This window comes from Dryobates pubescens, chromosome 5 (assembly GCF_014839835.1).
Source record: "Dryobates pubescens isolate bDryPub1 chromosome 5, bDryPub1.pri, whole genome shotgun sequence".
NCBI lineage: Eukaryota > Metazoa > Chordata > Aves > Piciformes > Picidae > Dryobates > Dryobates pubescens.
Window position 1 is genome coordinate 37,253,983 of NC_071616.1, and position 14,718 is coordinate 37,268,700.

Below are 14,718 nucleotides of genomic sequence, written 5' to 3' on the forward strand. Positions count from 1 at the left end.
ATAAAATCCCACACTTGAGGCTTTAGGAGAATGGACTGCATAAAGAGTTTTGAAATGGCATTCCACAACGTGGGCTAAATGACACCTAAGCAGCGGACTTCACCTTCTAAGCTCTCCAAGAGAGAAACTTGGTCCGGTAGGTCTTCTCCAACTCCAGTTTTCTGATTCATTCTCCATCTACCCACCTGCTCTGCACAGTAAAAGCAATGTTCACTCATTCCACTGCAACACAGTGAGCCTCTAGGAGGAATAATAGATCCCACTTCAGTCACCACATATAAGAGGGCGGAAAAAAGAGCAGCTGGTCTCACCCTCCTCTACTCCAATAATAGACTCAGTATCTGGCAGGTGCAGAGACTCAACACCAAGGCTGGGCTGAGAGTTCATGGAGATGAGATTCTTACTATGCACTGTAGATTCTTCCAGCAAACTGCTGCCCATCAGTGATTCTATTGTAGGGGGGGGGGGAAAAAAAGGGTAAAACAAAATTCTTATGATGTAATGATACTGCAATATAAGACACAATCCCTGCCCTGCTTCACATCACAGACTTCTTTCCTAGACACCTAACTTTATCCAGTCCTACACTTTGGGCATCCAGCACTCCAGTGAATGGTTACCTTCTGTATTTATTCTTTCGAACCTTAGTATAGTAGGATGTCATTCAGGCTTAATCTCTTTAAATCACATTGCATAAAAAAAATCCGACTGCTTACAAAAAGAATAACCAACCAAGGGCATAAATTCTGTGTGTAAAAAAACCCAAACAAATTAGATTCATGCTGATTTGTGAACAACAAACCTACCTGCCCTTTGACCACAATACAGGAATGCATCTTTGAATTCTATCCTAGAAAAGGAGAGGGTGAGCAACCCATCCTCATCTCCAAGAGGAACAGTCTTTTATTCCTTACTGGCTTGTGGCCTGCTATTTTCAGGACAAACACCTTCCCCTTTGTGACCACTCACCAGTTCTTTCCTGCACCTCTCTCCCACAGAGAGTATCCCTCCTTCCTTACCTGGCTGTTCTCGCTCCCTGCTGCCAGCTGCTCCAACTCGGGAGTGATGTTTCCTCATATGCACGTTTCTGCTACCACTCTGGGAAAATGTCTTCCCACAAATTTGGCACTGATGGGGCTTCACTCCTTGGATCAGAAAGAGGAAAAAAAATAACCCAAGAATTACAAAACTGGGAATAAAAGACCTCATCCACTAAGAAGCAGATAATACTGATTTGAAATGGCTGTTGACACCACTGGTGCTAATTATCAGTGGAAAAAACAAATGAGACATATTCCCAGCTCCTGGAGAGAAAATAAGCTCCTAGAACAGAAATGGTTTAGGTATCAGTATTGTCAGCTGTTGGAAAACTCAATCCTGAAAAGTAACATAAAGCTTTGAAGTTTGATTTATAAGAAGGAACGAGTTACTTGAAATCTCTTACTCAGCGGCATGGAGATACTTGATTCATAGATGTCCCGTATCTAGAATAAAATGACCAAAATCAAGGACACAGAAGCAGGGAAGCTGTCTCCTGGCATCACACAAGAAACAGCAGCATCTGGTTTACATTACTGAGCAGAGACAAGATGATGACTTGCCCCTGTGAAAGGATAGTCTGTCATTTGCTTGGTATGATGTCTGCACATTTGACCTAAACAGCACGAAAGCCAAGGACACAGAAGACATACAGAGAACTTGGGTAGTCCCAAAAAATGGCTGCCCCAATAAAATCTCCTCTTCCTCAAACAGCCACATTTATCATGTGCTGATCATACTGAAGACAAATCAAGACAGAAGCTTTGAAACACCTGTAAAATACATTTCCACCTATTATAAGCACACAGTATTGAAAAATAAAGGAAAATCCTACCTACAGCAGAAACCTGCTCACGAGGGGTTTCAGATTTGAATGGCTTTGATTAACATACACTGGTGCTAGATTCTCTCTTGAACAATAGAATGGCAGCTATCAAACAAATATGCAACTTCATGACATTTTAGAAACAGGGTTAAAAACCACATTTGAAAAATGTAATTTGAGTAGCAAGGTAAAATTCAGAAACAACTGAAAAGATCGAAGGGTACAGGCTACAGACACCTCGGAGGAAACTCTGAAACACCATAACCAGAAGTCCTGGAGAAACCAGGGGATTTTTCTTAAGGAAATTTGGGGGGGAATCTAAATTTTATAGTAAAAATTTTTTCTCAGACAGGTTACAGAATTCCAGATGAAGACTCTTACCTGAGTGGACAACCAAATGTTTCCGGAGGCTGGAGTATTCGGCAAAAGAGCGACCGCATCCCTGCGCCTCACACAGAAAGGGTTTCTCCCCTATAAGGGAAACGTAGTGCTTAGATCTGGGGAATCACAACTTGATCTGACTGTCCAAGTCTCTGAGAACAGCATGGATATCTCTAACTCATTCTACCCTTAGGCCTTACAAAGTTCAACAGAAATTATGCACGTGCTTCCTAAGGCTTTTACAGCCCTCTCTTCATGAGCTTTCGAGAGGAAACACTGGCAGGCTTTCTGAAACATTCTTAGATCCTGATTCACTGAAGGGCCTGCTGTTCCTAAATAGATCTTTCAAGTATATAAATACCAAAAAAGCAATACAAAAGCACCTGGACTATGATACAGTTTCTATGTGTAATTCTTAACAACCAGCTTTCTGTTTCACACGCTCTCAAGATCCCGTTTCTTCTTCTGCCTCTCAGCGCCAACACTCCCATTAACTATTTCCCTCAATATCAGATTCTATAGTTTATTTCAGATCAAGCTGAACTTGCCAAAATCCTGTGAGAGATGAGTCATTTCTGTGTGGAAGAACAATTGAGGGCACAATTTGTCCTCCCTGGCTGAAATTTGTTATTTTTATCTATCTCCACAGCTATTTTTGCATTTGTCTAAGTGATGATAAACTGGGAGGTGACTACAGTAATGCAGTGTAGTATAGCGAGTCTGTTCTAAACAGCCTCTTAATAAAGCCTTAAATAAAACCAGAGGTAACTTTTGCCTTCAACATCACACTACACAACTCAAGTTTAACACTTATGATATCAAGTAGTCTAGTTAAAGAGAAGCAGCAAGCCCACAGGAGATTAAACAAGCTATTTCATTGTCTAACACACAATTCTGAGTAAAGTTGTTGGTGGTTTTTTTTTTTCCCCCCCTACAGCAGTTTTTGCCTCAGCTTCTTATCTACTATAACATTCAACAGATCTGAGCAAAAAGGATCAACACAGTATGTTTGGTTTGGCATTACAAAACTATACAGCAGATTCTCAAACACTCATTGCACCTTCTGGCTTGCTATAAATATTTAAAACTTTGCAAGGAGGAAGAAAAACTACTGCTGACAAAAATAACAGCACACAGTTGCAGCTATTAGGAGCTCAAGATCCATTTACACCTGCAGTTCTATAACACCTTGGGGTTGACTAAACTCCTAATGGCACTCTGGCAATTTTCAGTTAAGAAAACTTATTTACACCTCCAGAAGCTACAATTCTGCTGGTCACAGAACACTTGCTCTGTCATGGAGGACTGTGCATGTGTCAGCTGGGCCTATTTATCTCCACCTTGGCTGGGAGTTTTAAGTGCAAAGGAAAAACTGCTTAAACTCTAACTGCTGTTACCACATAGTCATGATTTTTTTTCCCCCCTGGTGTACATAATTTTAAACTACACTCCAACATCTGCCCCTAAACCTACGCTCCAACATCTGCCCCCAAACCATGTGCTCTAGCTAGACTGCAAAGTCTTTAAAATAGCAGCTTTTTGGCATGTGTATCTCCAAGCCACGCACCAGACGGTGGTGTTTAAGTAAGACAGAAGGCACAAACAGCTGCTGGCAGCCCACATCATCTGTGATTGCATTTGACTAGAGGGGGCCTTGTGCCCTTGCAGTTGTCAAAGTCATTCTGACATGTTAACCAACTGTAATGCAAGGCTACGTTCCGAGGTCATCAGGGAATCTCTACCAATATTCTGAGAGGCTTGAACTGGGCTAATAGTTTAAGTGGTGTGATAACCCTGAGGCTTAGAAAAACACAAACCAAAAAACAACCCCAAAAAACCCTCAAAACTATTAGGATATTCACTATGAACTTTGCAAACTGTTAAACTGCCCATCATTTCAGCAGTAACTCACGTGCCTTTCTCACCTTTCTAGGATAAAAACACCTAACACACTTCATGCAGTTGTCAAGAGGCTGGTAGACCAGCTTCTAAAAATATTGACAAGGCAGGATCAAATTCTCCAGAAGAGACAGCACAAACTGTGTATGAAATACAGCAGTATGGGGGGAAAAAAAATAATCTTGTTTTATTCAATACAAACTGAGCAAGAGTTAAGAGCACACAGGCTCCAGCATATGGTAGCATCTCAAATTAGCATCAGCACAAACAGAGCAGTTTGCATGCCAAAATGCTGTCTTTTAATTATTGCCTTTCTCTACTAGAAATTGCTACTATATTTTTGCTACTCATTCCACTGTATTTCTTGTTGCCCTAAATTTCCCAAATGTAGTCATTCTATAAGCACTGTAGAATGGTCTGGGCTGGAAGGGACCTCTGAAGGTCATCTAGTCCAACCTCCCCTGCAGTACACACAAGGGTATCCTCAACTAGACCAGGCCACCCAGAGCCCTGTCAAGCCTCACCTTGAATATCTCCAAGGATGGGGTTCCAACCACCTCCCTGGGCAACCTGTTCCAGTGTTCCACCACCCTCATAGTAAAGAGCCTCTTCCTAACATCCAATCTAAATCTGCTCTTCTCTAGTTTGAAGCCATTACCCCTTCTATCACCACAGGCCTTTGTGAACAGTCTCTCTCCATCCCTTTTGCAGGCCCCCTTCAGGTACTGGAAAGCTGCTGTTAGGTCTCCCCAGAGCCTCCTCTTCTCCAGGCTGAACAACCCCACCACCACAGGTAACACAAGCTAGCTAGATTCACCCAGATGCTAGTACATCTGTGACTGTGTCCACCAGGACTCCACCCTGGAGAAATACCTGAACTGTTGTGCCTTTCAGGAATTTAAAATAGCTTCTCTACCAAAAACTATTACAGCAATTGTGTTTACTAAATATTCCCTTGAGAACAGTCTTATCTCTCCTCAAGAACAACATACAGCCCTCCCTCCATCAAACAACTTGAGGTGGGGCGAAAACCTGCAGAGCATGGGACTGAGCAGAGTACAGCGCCAGGGTGAAATTATACAGGACAGTAAAGGAGTCAAGCAGTAGATCAATGTGAATTGATAGAAAAGAGACATTAGTGGAGGGGAAAGCTAAACAACATAGTAGTCTGAAAAGTTTGAAGACTGAGGAGGAAATGGTTTATTCCTCAGTCAGTACCCCACCTCTGCAGACCACAAATAGGTGAGGTCTAAAACACACCAGTGTGAATTCGGAGGTGGTTCTTCAGGTTTCCAGCTGTCGTGAACTGCTTCCCACAGCCCAGTTCTGTGCACACAAAGGGTTTTTCACCATTGTGAGTTCTCATGTGCACCTTCAGCCTCTGCAGGACGTAGAAACTTTTCCCACAGCCTTCTGCTGGGCAGGTGAAGGAGCGGTCGTTCCTAGAAAGCAACAGAGCAGCCGTTTCATCACCAGCTACTGCAGTGCGTGTTTCATGAACACTTTACCATGAAATAAAAAGCAAATACATTTAAAACAATACTAATTGTGTCACAAAAGGGAAAGGCTCACATGAAGTGACTGAAATTTCACAGCATTCCTATGTAATCTGCACTGCTTCACTACATCATTCTTGGCAGGGAATAGCCAAGGTAACACGGTTGAAAAGGTACAAACCCTTCCAGTGGGCCACCCCGACACCTAGTTCCTTAGGACTAATTTAGGTCACTTCATCTGAGCTAGGTGTCAGGGTGACCCATTGGAAGGGTTTGTACCTTTTCAATCACATTACCTTGCCTATTCCCTGCCTAGAATGATGTAGTAAAGCAGTGCAGATTACATAGGAATGCTGTGAAATTTCAGTCACTGGAGGATCAAAAACTGCTCTGAGTGTACATAAAACATGCAATTATTGCCAGCCCTGTCTCAGGGCCAGGTGATAGGCTCACATCTACCCCAGTTTTTAAGCTTCACATCCACAATTTGCCTTAGAGACTGCCAATTTCTTAGCTAACACATTATTAATTTGTCAGAGCAAGCAACTTTGTTCAAGGAGATACAAAAACATGATAGCAGCCTACAAGTCCTAACGTTCACTATAGCAGAGGTGACAGCGATGCTCCTTATTGAGTACATTCCAAGCCAAACACTACCAAAGACCTGCAAAAAATAACCTAAACCTAGGCGAAGTGTTTCAACATAAATGACCTGAAGCAAGCAACAGGCCTAGCATTTCTAAGGGCAACACCAGGTTTTCACAGCTTGTCTGTACCAAAAATTAACAGTACTCCAAACACAGAGCACTGTCCTTCAAAGCCATGACAAGAGAGGGCTTTACTCTGCTCACCGATGCGTTTTCAGGTGATACTTGAAGTGAGCTGGCCACACAAACGTCCGGTCGCAGCCCTCAACTGTGCACTTCAGCTTCCTTTCCATGCGAGACAAATGAGGAATGGGGCTAGAATCTTTCTGCTGCCCATCTCCTGAGCAAAGATGAACATTTTCACCTGGAAGAAAAAGCCCACCAAAACCTAAAACCAGATACAGGTTACTATACTGTGTCATAGAAGCATAGAATTGTTAGGGTTGGAAGGGATCTCAAGGATTATCTAGTTCCAACTCCCCTGCCATGGGCAGGGACACCCCACACTGCATCAGGTTGCTCACAGCCACATCCAGCCTGACCTCAAAAACCTCCAGGGATGAGGTTTCTACCATCTCCCTGGGCAACCTGTTCCAGTGTCTCACCACCCTCATGGTGAAGAATTTCTTCATAACATTCAATCTGAATCCATCCACTTCTAGTTTTGCTCCATTCTCCTTAGTCCTATCACTACCCTAGTCCCTCACCAGCTTTCTTGTAGGCCCCCTTCAGATACTGGAAATCCTTTCAGTGAAGAAGTATTTCCTAATATCCAGCCCAAACCTCCCCTGGTGCACCCTGTAACCATCCTCTAGTCCTGTCACTTGACACCAAGGAGAAAAGGCTGGCCCCCTGCTCACTCTTATCTCCCTTCAGGTAGTTGTAGAGAGCAATGAGGTTGCCCCTCAGCCTCCTCTTCTCCAGACTGAACAACCCCAGCTCCCTCAGACACTCCTTGTAGGTCATACTCTACAGCTTCTGTCTAGCACATGACAGGGATCAGACACAGATTTGCAAACCTTGCCAGGTCCATAAGCCATTCCCAACAAGCTGTCTGTACTCAAGCAGGTGCTTGAATGCTTATCATAAAAACAGAAAGCCAATGCAACATGCATCAAAACTATCAATATCAACCAAGAAACTTTAATTATCAGCCAGGAAACTCTTTCTGAAAGCATCTTAGCTCAAAAAGAAAAAAGATACTGCAGTTGTTCCTCTAGAAAGCTGACCACTACAGCTCAGAAAGTATGAATTACAGTATGTATTAAAAATAGACCCTTGAAAGTGGAAGTGAAAGCTTAAACACAAGCAGTCAGAAAGAAGACACTCTTAACAAGTACCAGAGAACAGGCAGACAGCAATGGAACTGCTGGCTCCACTGAAGTTCATTCCCTGAGAGAAACTGAGGAGCTTATTTATACTGCAGAAAAAATACATAGTTGTGCTGTATAAGACTGGCATTGATGATCTGAAGATGTCAGAACAGACAAAAAGCAAGAGAGAAATGAGCATGCTGAAACTAGGGGCCTTGTATGAAACACTCAACTTTTGAGAGAGAATCAGGGGATTTCATACCATTATTGCTTGCTTTGGCATTCTTAGCAAGCTGTGCCCGAGTGGCAGCAATCAAACTGTCATGGGCCAATTCTTGCACTCGCAGGAACCATGGGGTACTGCTGTCTGTGCTATCATGAGAGAGAAAGTCATGCCCAGAATCTTCTGCTTCATCTTGAACAAACACCAAGTGCTCTGCTGGAGACCCCAGCCCTAGAAAAGAAGGCAACTTAATGAAACATAGTAATAACCTAAGAAAGGGACATTTATTGTGCTTCCCAGAGCAAAAGAATCACACTGCAGACTACAGTGCAACTACAGCATCGTAGCACAGATCCAGCAGTTGCACTGTACTCTGCACTGACCTCTACACTGCACAAAGCTGTTGATGATTAGATGCTCCTGAAATATCCAATAATGCCCACCAAGTTTTGTTATCTTTTCCCTTCATAGGCAGCATGGACATAGTTGTATCTATATACATAGAATAAACCAGGTTGGAAGAGACCTTCAAGATCATCGCATCCAACCCATCAACCATCTCCTGCATCCTGCTTTCTAAGACATATCCAGAACAGATGACAAACAGAAGAATTACCTGCTCTTGTTAGGTTGAGAAGAATAAACGAAGTGCTGTCACTGGGCTGGAGGTCTTGCAGTAAACTGGAAGTCTCTGGAGTTGACAGAAGTTCAGGTGATTTCTGTACATTCTGTGCCCTTGTTTCCTCTCCATCAGGGCCCACATTTACCTGAAGACTTCTCAAGACAGCAGATGAAGAAATATCTTTGGAAGAATTAGTGTGACTTGGAGAAGTGAGATCTCTTTCATCATCTAGTGAAGAAAGTGAAGGCAGAGTAAATAAAAGAATAAATGGCCTATGACTAAAAGGTTATCTATGAACTTATTTCTCTAATTAAAAGATAAAAAAAAAAAAGAAGGTTAGAACTTGAGAGAAGTTAGAAGGGGAAGGAATTTTCTAACTAGTCAGCTTTCACTACTAAATGAGAAAAGTTTTAGTCACCCTTCTGAACTTGTTCTTCCATCTCTGGAATGCTTTATCAGCAAGAGGCAGTGGACCACAGTGGCGCAGTAAAGACAGCTGTGTGAAGGGCACGATTGCAAAGATCTGACGCATAGATTTTACCTGGCAACATGAGTCTGTTGCATTCTGAGGTCTCAGTGACAGGAAGGAGAGAAAGACAGGTGATGTCTTTTGGTTCTGATTCCACCAGCCCTTGCCCCAGTGGAATAGAAGTGTTCTGAACAAACTGAACCAGCAGCTGAAAAAAGATACTGAGGATTAGGTCAAAAGCAGCACAAAACGTTTAAACTAAATGATTATTCCCTACTGTCTTGTAGGAAACACTGAGGTCTTTTCCAACCTTATTGACTCTATGAATACACATCAAAGCAAATGGAAGCTTTGCAATTTACATTTGTCATTAGACAAAGAAGGACTTGTTTAGAATTGTCACCCCTGAAGGATCATTGCAGACTACTCTGAAGGCTCATTAGGCTACATTCCTTTTTAATTAACCTTTTACCAAGACAAATGTTATCAATCTATGCCATTTTTTAAAGCTCATATTCCTTTTTTCATTCATCTTTTACCACTTGATAAATTACCTTCCAAGTAAATGCTTTCCACACCCTGGCTTTGGTACAATCACTGTCTTTTAACCACTTAACATAAAGAAAGTGTTGGGGTTTTTTGTTTGTTTGAAGAAAAAAGGCAAGCAAAAGACTAGTTGCAAAGATATCCAGCCAATGGCTACTAAAAAGAAGCAGATAATTATCAGAGAAATAAGACTGGGGTGACAAGGGGGAGAACACAGCCAGCCTGATCCCTATGAGGAGAGGCTGAAGAAGCTGGGGTTGCTCAGCCTGGAGAAAAGGAGGCTCAGGGCAGATCTCATTGCTGTCTACAACTATGTGAAGGGAGGTTGTAGCCAGGTGGGGGTTGGTCTCTTCTCCCAGGCAACCAGCACCAGAACAAGAGGACACAGTCTCAAGCTGTGCCAGGGGAGATTTAGGCTGGATGTTAGGAAGAAGTTCTTCACAGAAAGAGTGATTGGCCACTGGAATGGGCTGCCCAGGGAGATGGTGGAGTCACCATCACTGGAGGGGTTTAGAAAGAGACTGGATGGGGTGCTTGGTGCCATGGTTTAGTTGATTAGATAGTGTTGGGTGATGGGTTGGACTTGATGATCTCAAAGGTCTTTTCCAACCTGGTTAATTCAATTCTATCCTATTCTAAACCAGCTACTCCTCAGACCAGAAAAGACTGGCAATTAAAGTCATAGTCCTTAGTGTGAAACCACCCACTAAGGGGATTCAACAGTAGAAACCCTCTCCAGAATATTATGTAAAATAAGGGAGACTATTGCGTGAAAAGTTATAGAACTTGTACTCAGATGTACTCCCCAGAGAGGACTTTGGGACTAAACAAGAGATTTGTGGATTGTACAAGGCTTATTACACATTGTTTTAAGGAAAAGACCAAAGGCAGGAAAAAAAAGAAATCAAAGAGGATCAAGGCAGAACAGCCACAGGGAAATGGAGAGATGAGGATAAAAAAGCCTCAGTACATCTTAGTAGGAAGTTGGTCAATTCAGTTGTCTGGCACAGCCTAACCACTGTGCACTGTTCTTTCGTCCTATAGGACTCCATTCCTAACTGTTTTCTGCATGATCCTGCTCTCTAGGGCTGTGTGGGGCACATGCTAGTGAATTCTAAGCCAGACTAGTTGGCAAGCAGAACAAGAAGTGCATGGACATAGCCTGGAGAAACCCATGAAGGTCTTCTCTAGCCAGCAACCCCTGGAAACAGAATTGGGTACTTCCTGCTGCCTGTATTCATGTGGGCAAAGCTACAGCATCCTACCTGTGTTTAACTGTTTGGCACCAGTCACTCATGTACAGTGAAAATTGTACTAAACCTCACTAGTGGCTGGACCTAAAATCAGAAATAGGGAGCAGTCCTCATTTTGATGGACCCACGAGGTGAGTGATGCCCGAATCATTCAGCTATCCTTTACATTGGTTTAGCTCTGGCAACACACAAATTACTCCTGGCTAACTCCAGAAAAATCTTGAGTTGTAAAAAAGGAACCTGACATTTGAAAGGGAATTTGAAGGCAGAGAAATGCCTTTCCTTAGCCTGAAAGTCTTTCCCATATTTAACCAAGTTCAGAGCAGCAAAGCATGTACCTTGTTTATTCATTCTGTCCCCTTGACAACATCATAGGCTTTTGCCCAGACTGCTGGATATAATGCTGGACTCCTCTTTATCTCCAAGGCACTGAAATGAGACTCTCTCTTTTTCTCCCCTGCTACCAGTGCCAAAGCAGCCCATACCAAAATATTTTTCTTAAACAAAGGAAGCGCTGCTGGGAGTTAGAAGATAACACAGATCTTTTGCAATGGACTGGACTAATTCTTCTGTGAACTCCACAAGGGTTGTTTTTTTTCAAACAAACATGGTCTCAAATCCCTCCCCTGCACAGAATTAAACTTCTGCAGACCAGAAAGGCTGAAAAGGATCAGTTTTAAACAGACCCAGACACATACTCCGTATTTAAGAGAGAATGTGCCTCAGAAATCCATGTATATGGTCTACTTGTTTGGCTGTTAAGTTCTGTCCAACAGACTTACTCCTATACTCACATTCTCAAATTCCTTTTTAAAACCACAGATTAATGAAATATGGACAACAACACACCAAGAACTTAAGGGTTAAGTCAGCACTCCTTCTCTCTAGGAGACTTTGACATAACAATCTTGTGTTCTGCTGCTGTCTAGCAAACAGCTGTGTGCAACAGGCTTCCTTTCTCTTTGGCATTTAGAAGGAAAATGTACAAGACAGTTAGTCAAAAGCTACTAAGGGAGAAGGTGTTTAGAGTCCCCAGGGCTGGCATGGCAGTGCCTTACTACCCTCATGGTGACAAGCTTTAGCATGTATTCGTGCAGAGCATGCCTGTGCACCAAGGTGGTCATTTAAGACCAAACATTCACTAACAGTTTAGTTATTTGGTATGTTGTGACTGTCATAGTTTTTCACTTGGACCTGCCATCCAATGCAAATTAATTCTATAGTTGACATCAGCCTTTAGAGCCCCTCCCACAACAGGACAATGTTCATTAAATTGAAAGAAACTGCCAAGAACAGTTAACAGGTTGGGCTCTGATTTCTCTAGGCTTATTTCCTCTCGTGAAAACACTGGAAATATTGATACTTCCTCCAAGTTTTACCTCAGAGTTACTGCTGTCAGAGCCCTGAAGCTGTAATTGCTCTGAGTGGTCTAACTTGGGGCCCCATTCACACCCCCTCCCCAGGGGCTCCCTAGTCCCTTCCTGAGCTGTGTTGCAGGTTTACCTGTCTCAAGCCTTGTCTCCTGGATTGACCTCAGATTTCTACTGCATCAGTATCTCTGGTATGTCTAAATGGACTCGTTGGATAGATCCTAGGTGTGCATCCTCCAGGGCTGTGGATGGATCCCGTTTCCAGCACCCACCTCTGCCTGCTGTGCTCAGGTGCTGCAGTATTGTACCCTGTCACTGCCTGGGGTGGCATCACACTTGGCTCTGAGCTCACCCTCCTTTAAGAGCAGTCTGTCATCACTGACAACTATGAACTTAAAAATTAAGTCTGAAGTCATTCAGATGCCACCTGAACTTGCCCACAAGCCAGACTGCAGTTTGAAAGGTTAGATTTTGTTTTCTTCCTCCTAGGTATAAGATTATCCAGAAGCCCCAGCTGGAAGAGGGAACTATTGTCACAGAAATACATAGGCAGTAAGACAGTCCCTCCCTCAAGGCCATGCAAAGTAATCTAAGATTCTAAAAGACAGGAGAAAGATGGGTAAAAACAGAAGAGAAGCAGAAATAACAGAGCAAGGCAACCAGAAGAAAGAAGTTTGGACTAGAAAATGTGAGCAGCAAGACTGTTCTATATTAGTGCACTGTCTTTCACTTAAAAGCTGTTCATGGCCACTATAGCTGCCTACCCCACCACAATGCACTTATTTTAGAGTCTGCTCTATTTTGATACAGAAAGCCTTAGATAAAACTTTCCTCCTACAACAGGAAAGCAAACCCTCCAATTCCACACAGCAGCTTTAAGTCCCTAGGTCAAAGCAAAATGCAGCACCCATAAGCAGATGCTCAGAAGAAAGATCCTTGTAACATTTTAATTACTTTGTAAAGTAATAACAAGGTAGTACAGAGAATTAAAGCGGGGGCAACACAACTGAACAAAAAGATGGGGATCATGCTCACTATTAGAATTTGGAATAAAACCCACCCACCAAAGCAAACCAATCCCAAACTCTGTATCAAATAACTCAGAAAAAATAAATCTTTTCCTGTTACAGCTCTGCCTTGGCAGCTAAGGACTTTCATAAATCTTCCTTCCTCTTCAAGATCATTGAATACCTTTTGTGACAACTACAGCAGCTCAAATATGGGGGGGGTGTGGGAAATAATTGCAAATGCTGTCATGCTTTAAGTTTCTTTCAGTTTGGTTTTGCATCTGAAAGTAAACAGGAAATTGAAAGGGTGTCTGGTAATCAGGCCTTCAGCATACAGGACTGCCAAGGAACAGGTGAGGTGCCAAATGCGCAGCTACACAAACCGTGATAAACTGCAGATGAGAGTGTAACAAAGAGCAGAACTCTTGGGACACTGATGGATGGGCCATTACAGGACAGACTTGAATGTGACCTTGAAGAAATTCAAGCAGAAACTTTGTAAGAAATGGGAACATTATTATCATGGCTGTTCAGAACACATCTCACAGGCAAGAGTGACCTTCTTATGGAATATGTGGGAACCAGGTAAAACTTAGTAACAAGATGTATTAAGAGGAAACTGGGAATGTGAGAAACTTACCACTGTTTAGGGAAAGGATCAAAGGCAGGGAAAGGGAGGGGACAAAGTGGAGAGGAGAGGAACAGCCACAGGAAGGGGGTGGGGGATATGTGTCAACCATGCTAGCAGGCTGCAGGTTAGTCCACAGCTCTGCCTCTCTTCACTGTAGTCTGTTCTGTCCTCTCAAATGCTGTTTGCTCCTAACTAGGTTTCTGAGTACTTCATCTAGCTAACTTCACACTGGACTAGCCTGTGAATAGGAGGAAACCACGTTCTGGAAACCCAGGATCCCAGCCAGAGGATGGATTAAAAAGCCCAGGGCCTAGAGATGGATATTGGAAGGACTCAAGGTTTGACAGAGGCTGGACAGAGGCATGACTGTGAGAACCCATGTCAGTTGCATGTGTGATCTCCTAGCAAATTTCAAGGCTGGTTACCCAATGAGTAGGAAGAAAATTAGGCCATCTGTGATCTTCCTGTTCCACGTGAAGGCCACTCATACTTGCAGGTGCCTGTAAAAGTACTGTCCTGCCACGTGTTAGTGTTTACAGCCATACATATCTATACTATCTACACGTGCATGGGCACATATTTGCAGTTCAGGCTCAGCCTCACTTCTCTGCACACCTGGGAACAGCCCAATAGTCTTGTCTGAAGGACTAAGAGGGGAGGAATCCCCTGGATGCTACAGCTGATCAGATCTTGTAACCAAATAATATCTGCCATCACAAACAGGATCCAGATAGGACATAAGTATTCCCAAGATGGTGACTATAGAACCCCTATGTGAAGGAACTGATCCTTCTGCATATATGACCAAAGTGACCAAGCAGACAGAATAATTTGGGGCACTTAAATAAGGATAATCAGGGAGACCCAACATACATAACATCAACAGAATACAAAAGGAAGAGAGTAAGAGGTGTGAGGTAGCTTTACTCCACAGCCAAGAGACCCATTGGAATTTGAAACAAGTTTTGATATTGATAATTGCAAAAGCACATCCTCA

General features: G+C 43.0%; 1 protein-coding gene across 2 annotated transcripts in view; it reads right to left on the reverse strand.

The window, feature by feature from the left end:
* ZNF410 (zinc finger protein 410) overlaps positions 1-14,718 on the reverse strand; it is a 23,843-nt gene continuing 9,125 nt past the window's right edge. For both annotated transcript variants that reach the window (XM_054162050.1, XM_054162049.1), the window contains exons 3-10: positions 8,987-9,122; positions 8,440-8,673; positions 7,863-8,054; positions 6,492-6,651; positions 5,405-5,586; positions 2,246-2,335; positions 1,020-1,145; positions 1-449 (exon numbers count right to left, since the gene is read on the reverse strand). In XM_054162050.1, the coding sequence (XP_054018025.1) occupies positions 265-449; positions 1,020-1,145; positions 2,246-2,335; positions 5,405-5,586; positions 6,492-6,651; positions 7,863-8,054; positions 8,440-8,673; positions 8,987-9,122 (1,305 nt within the window). In that variant the 3' untranslated portion in view covers positions 1-264. The remainder of the gene's footprint in view (positions 450-1,019; positions 1,146-2,245; positions 2,336-5,404; positions 5,587-6,491; positions 6,652-7,862; positions 8,055-8,439; positions 8,674-8,986; positions 9,123-14,718) is intronic.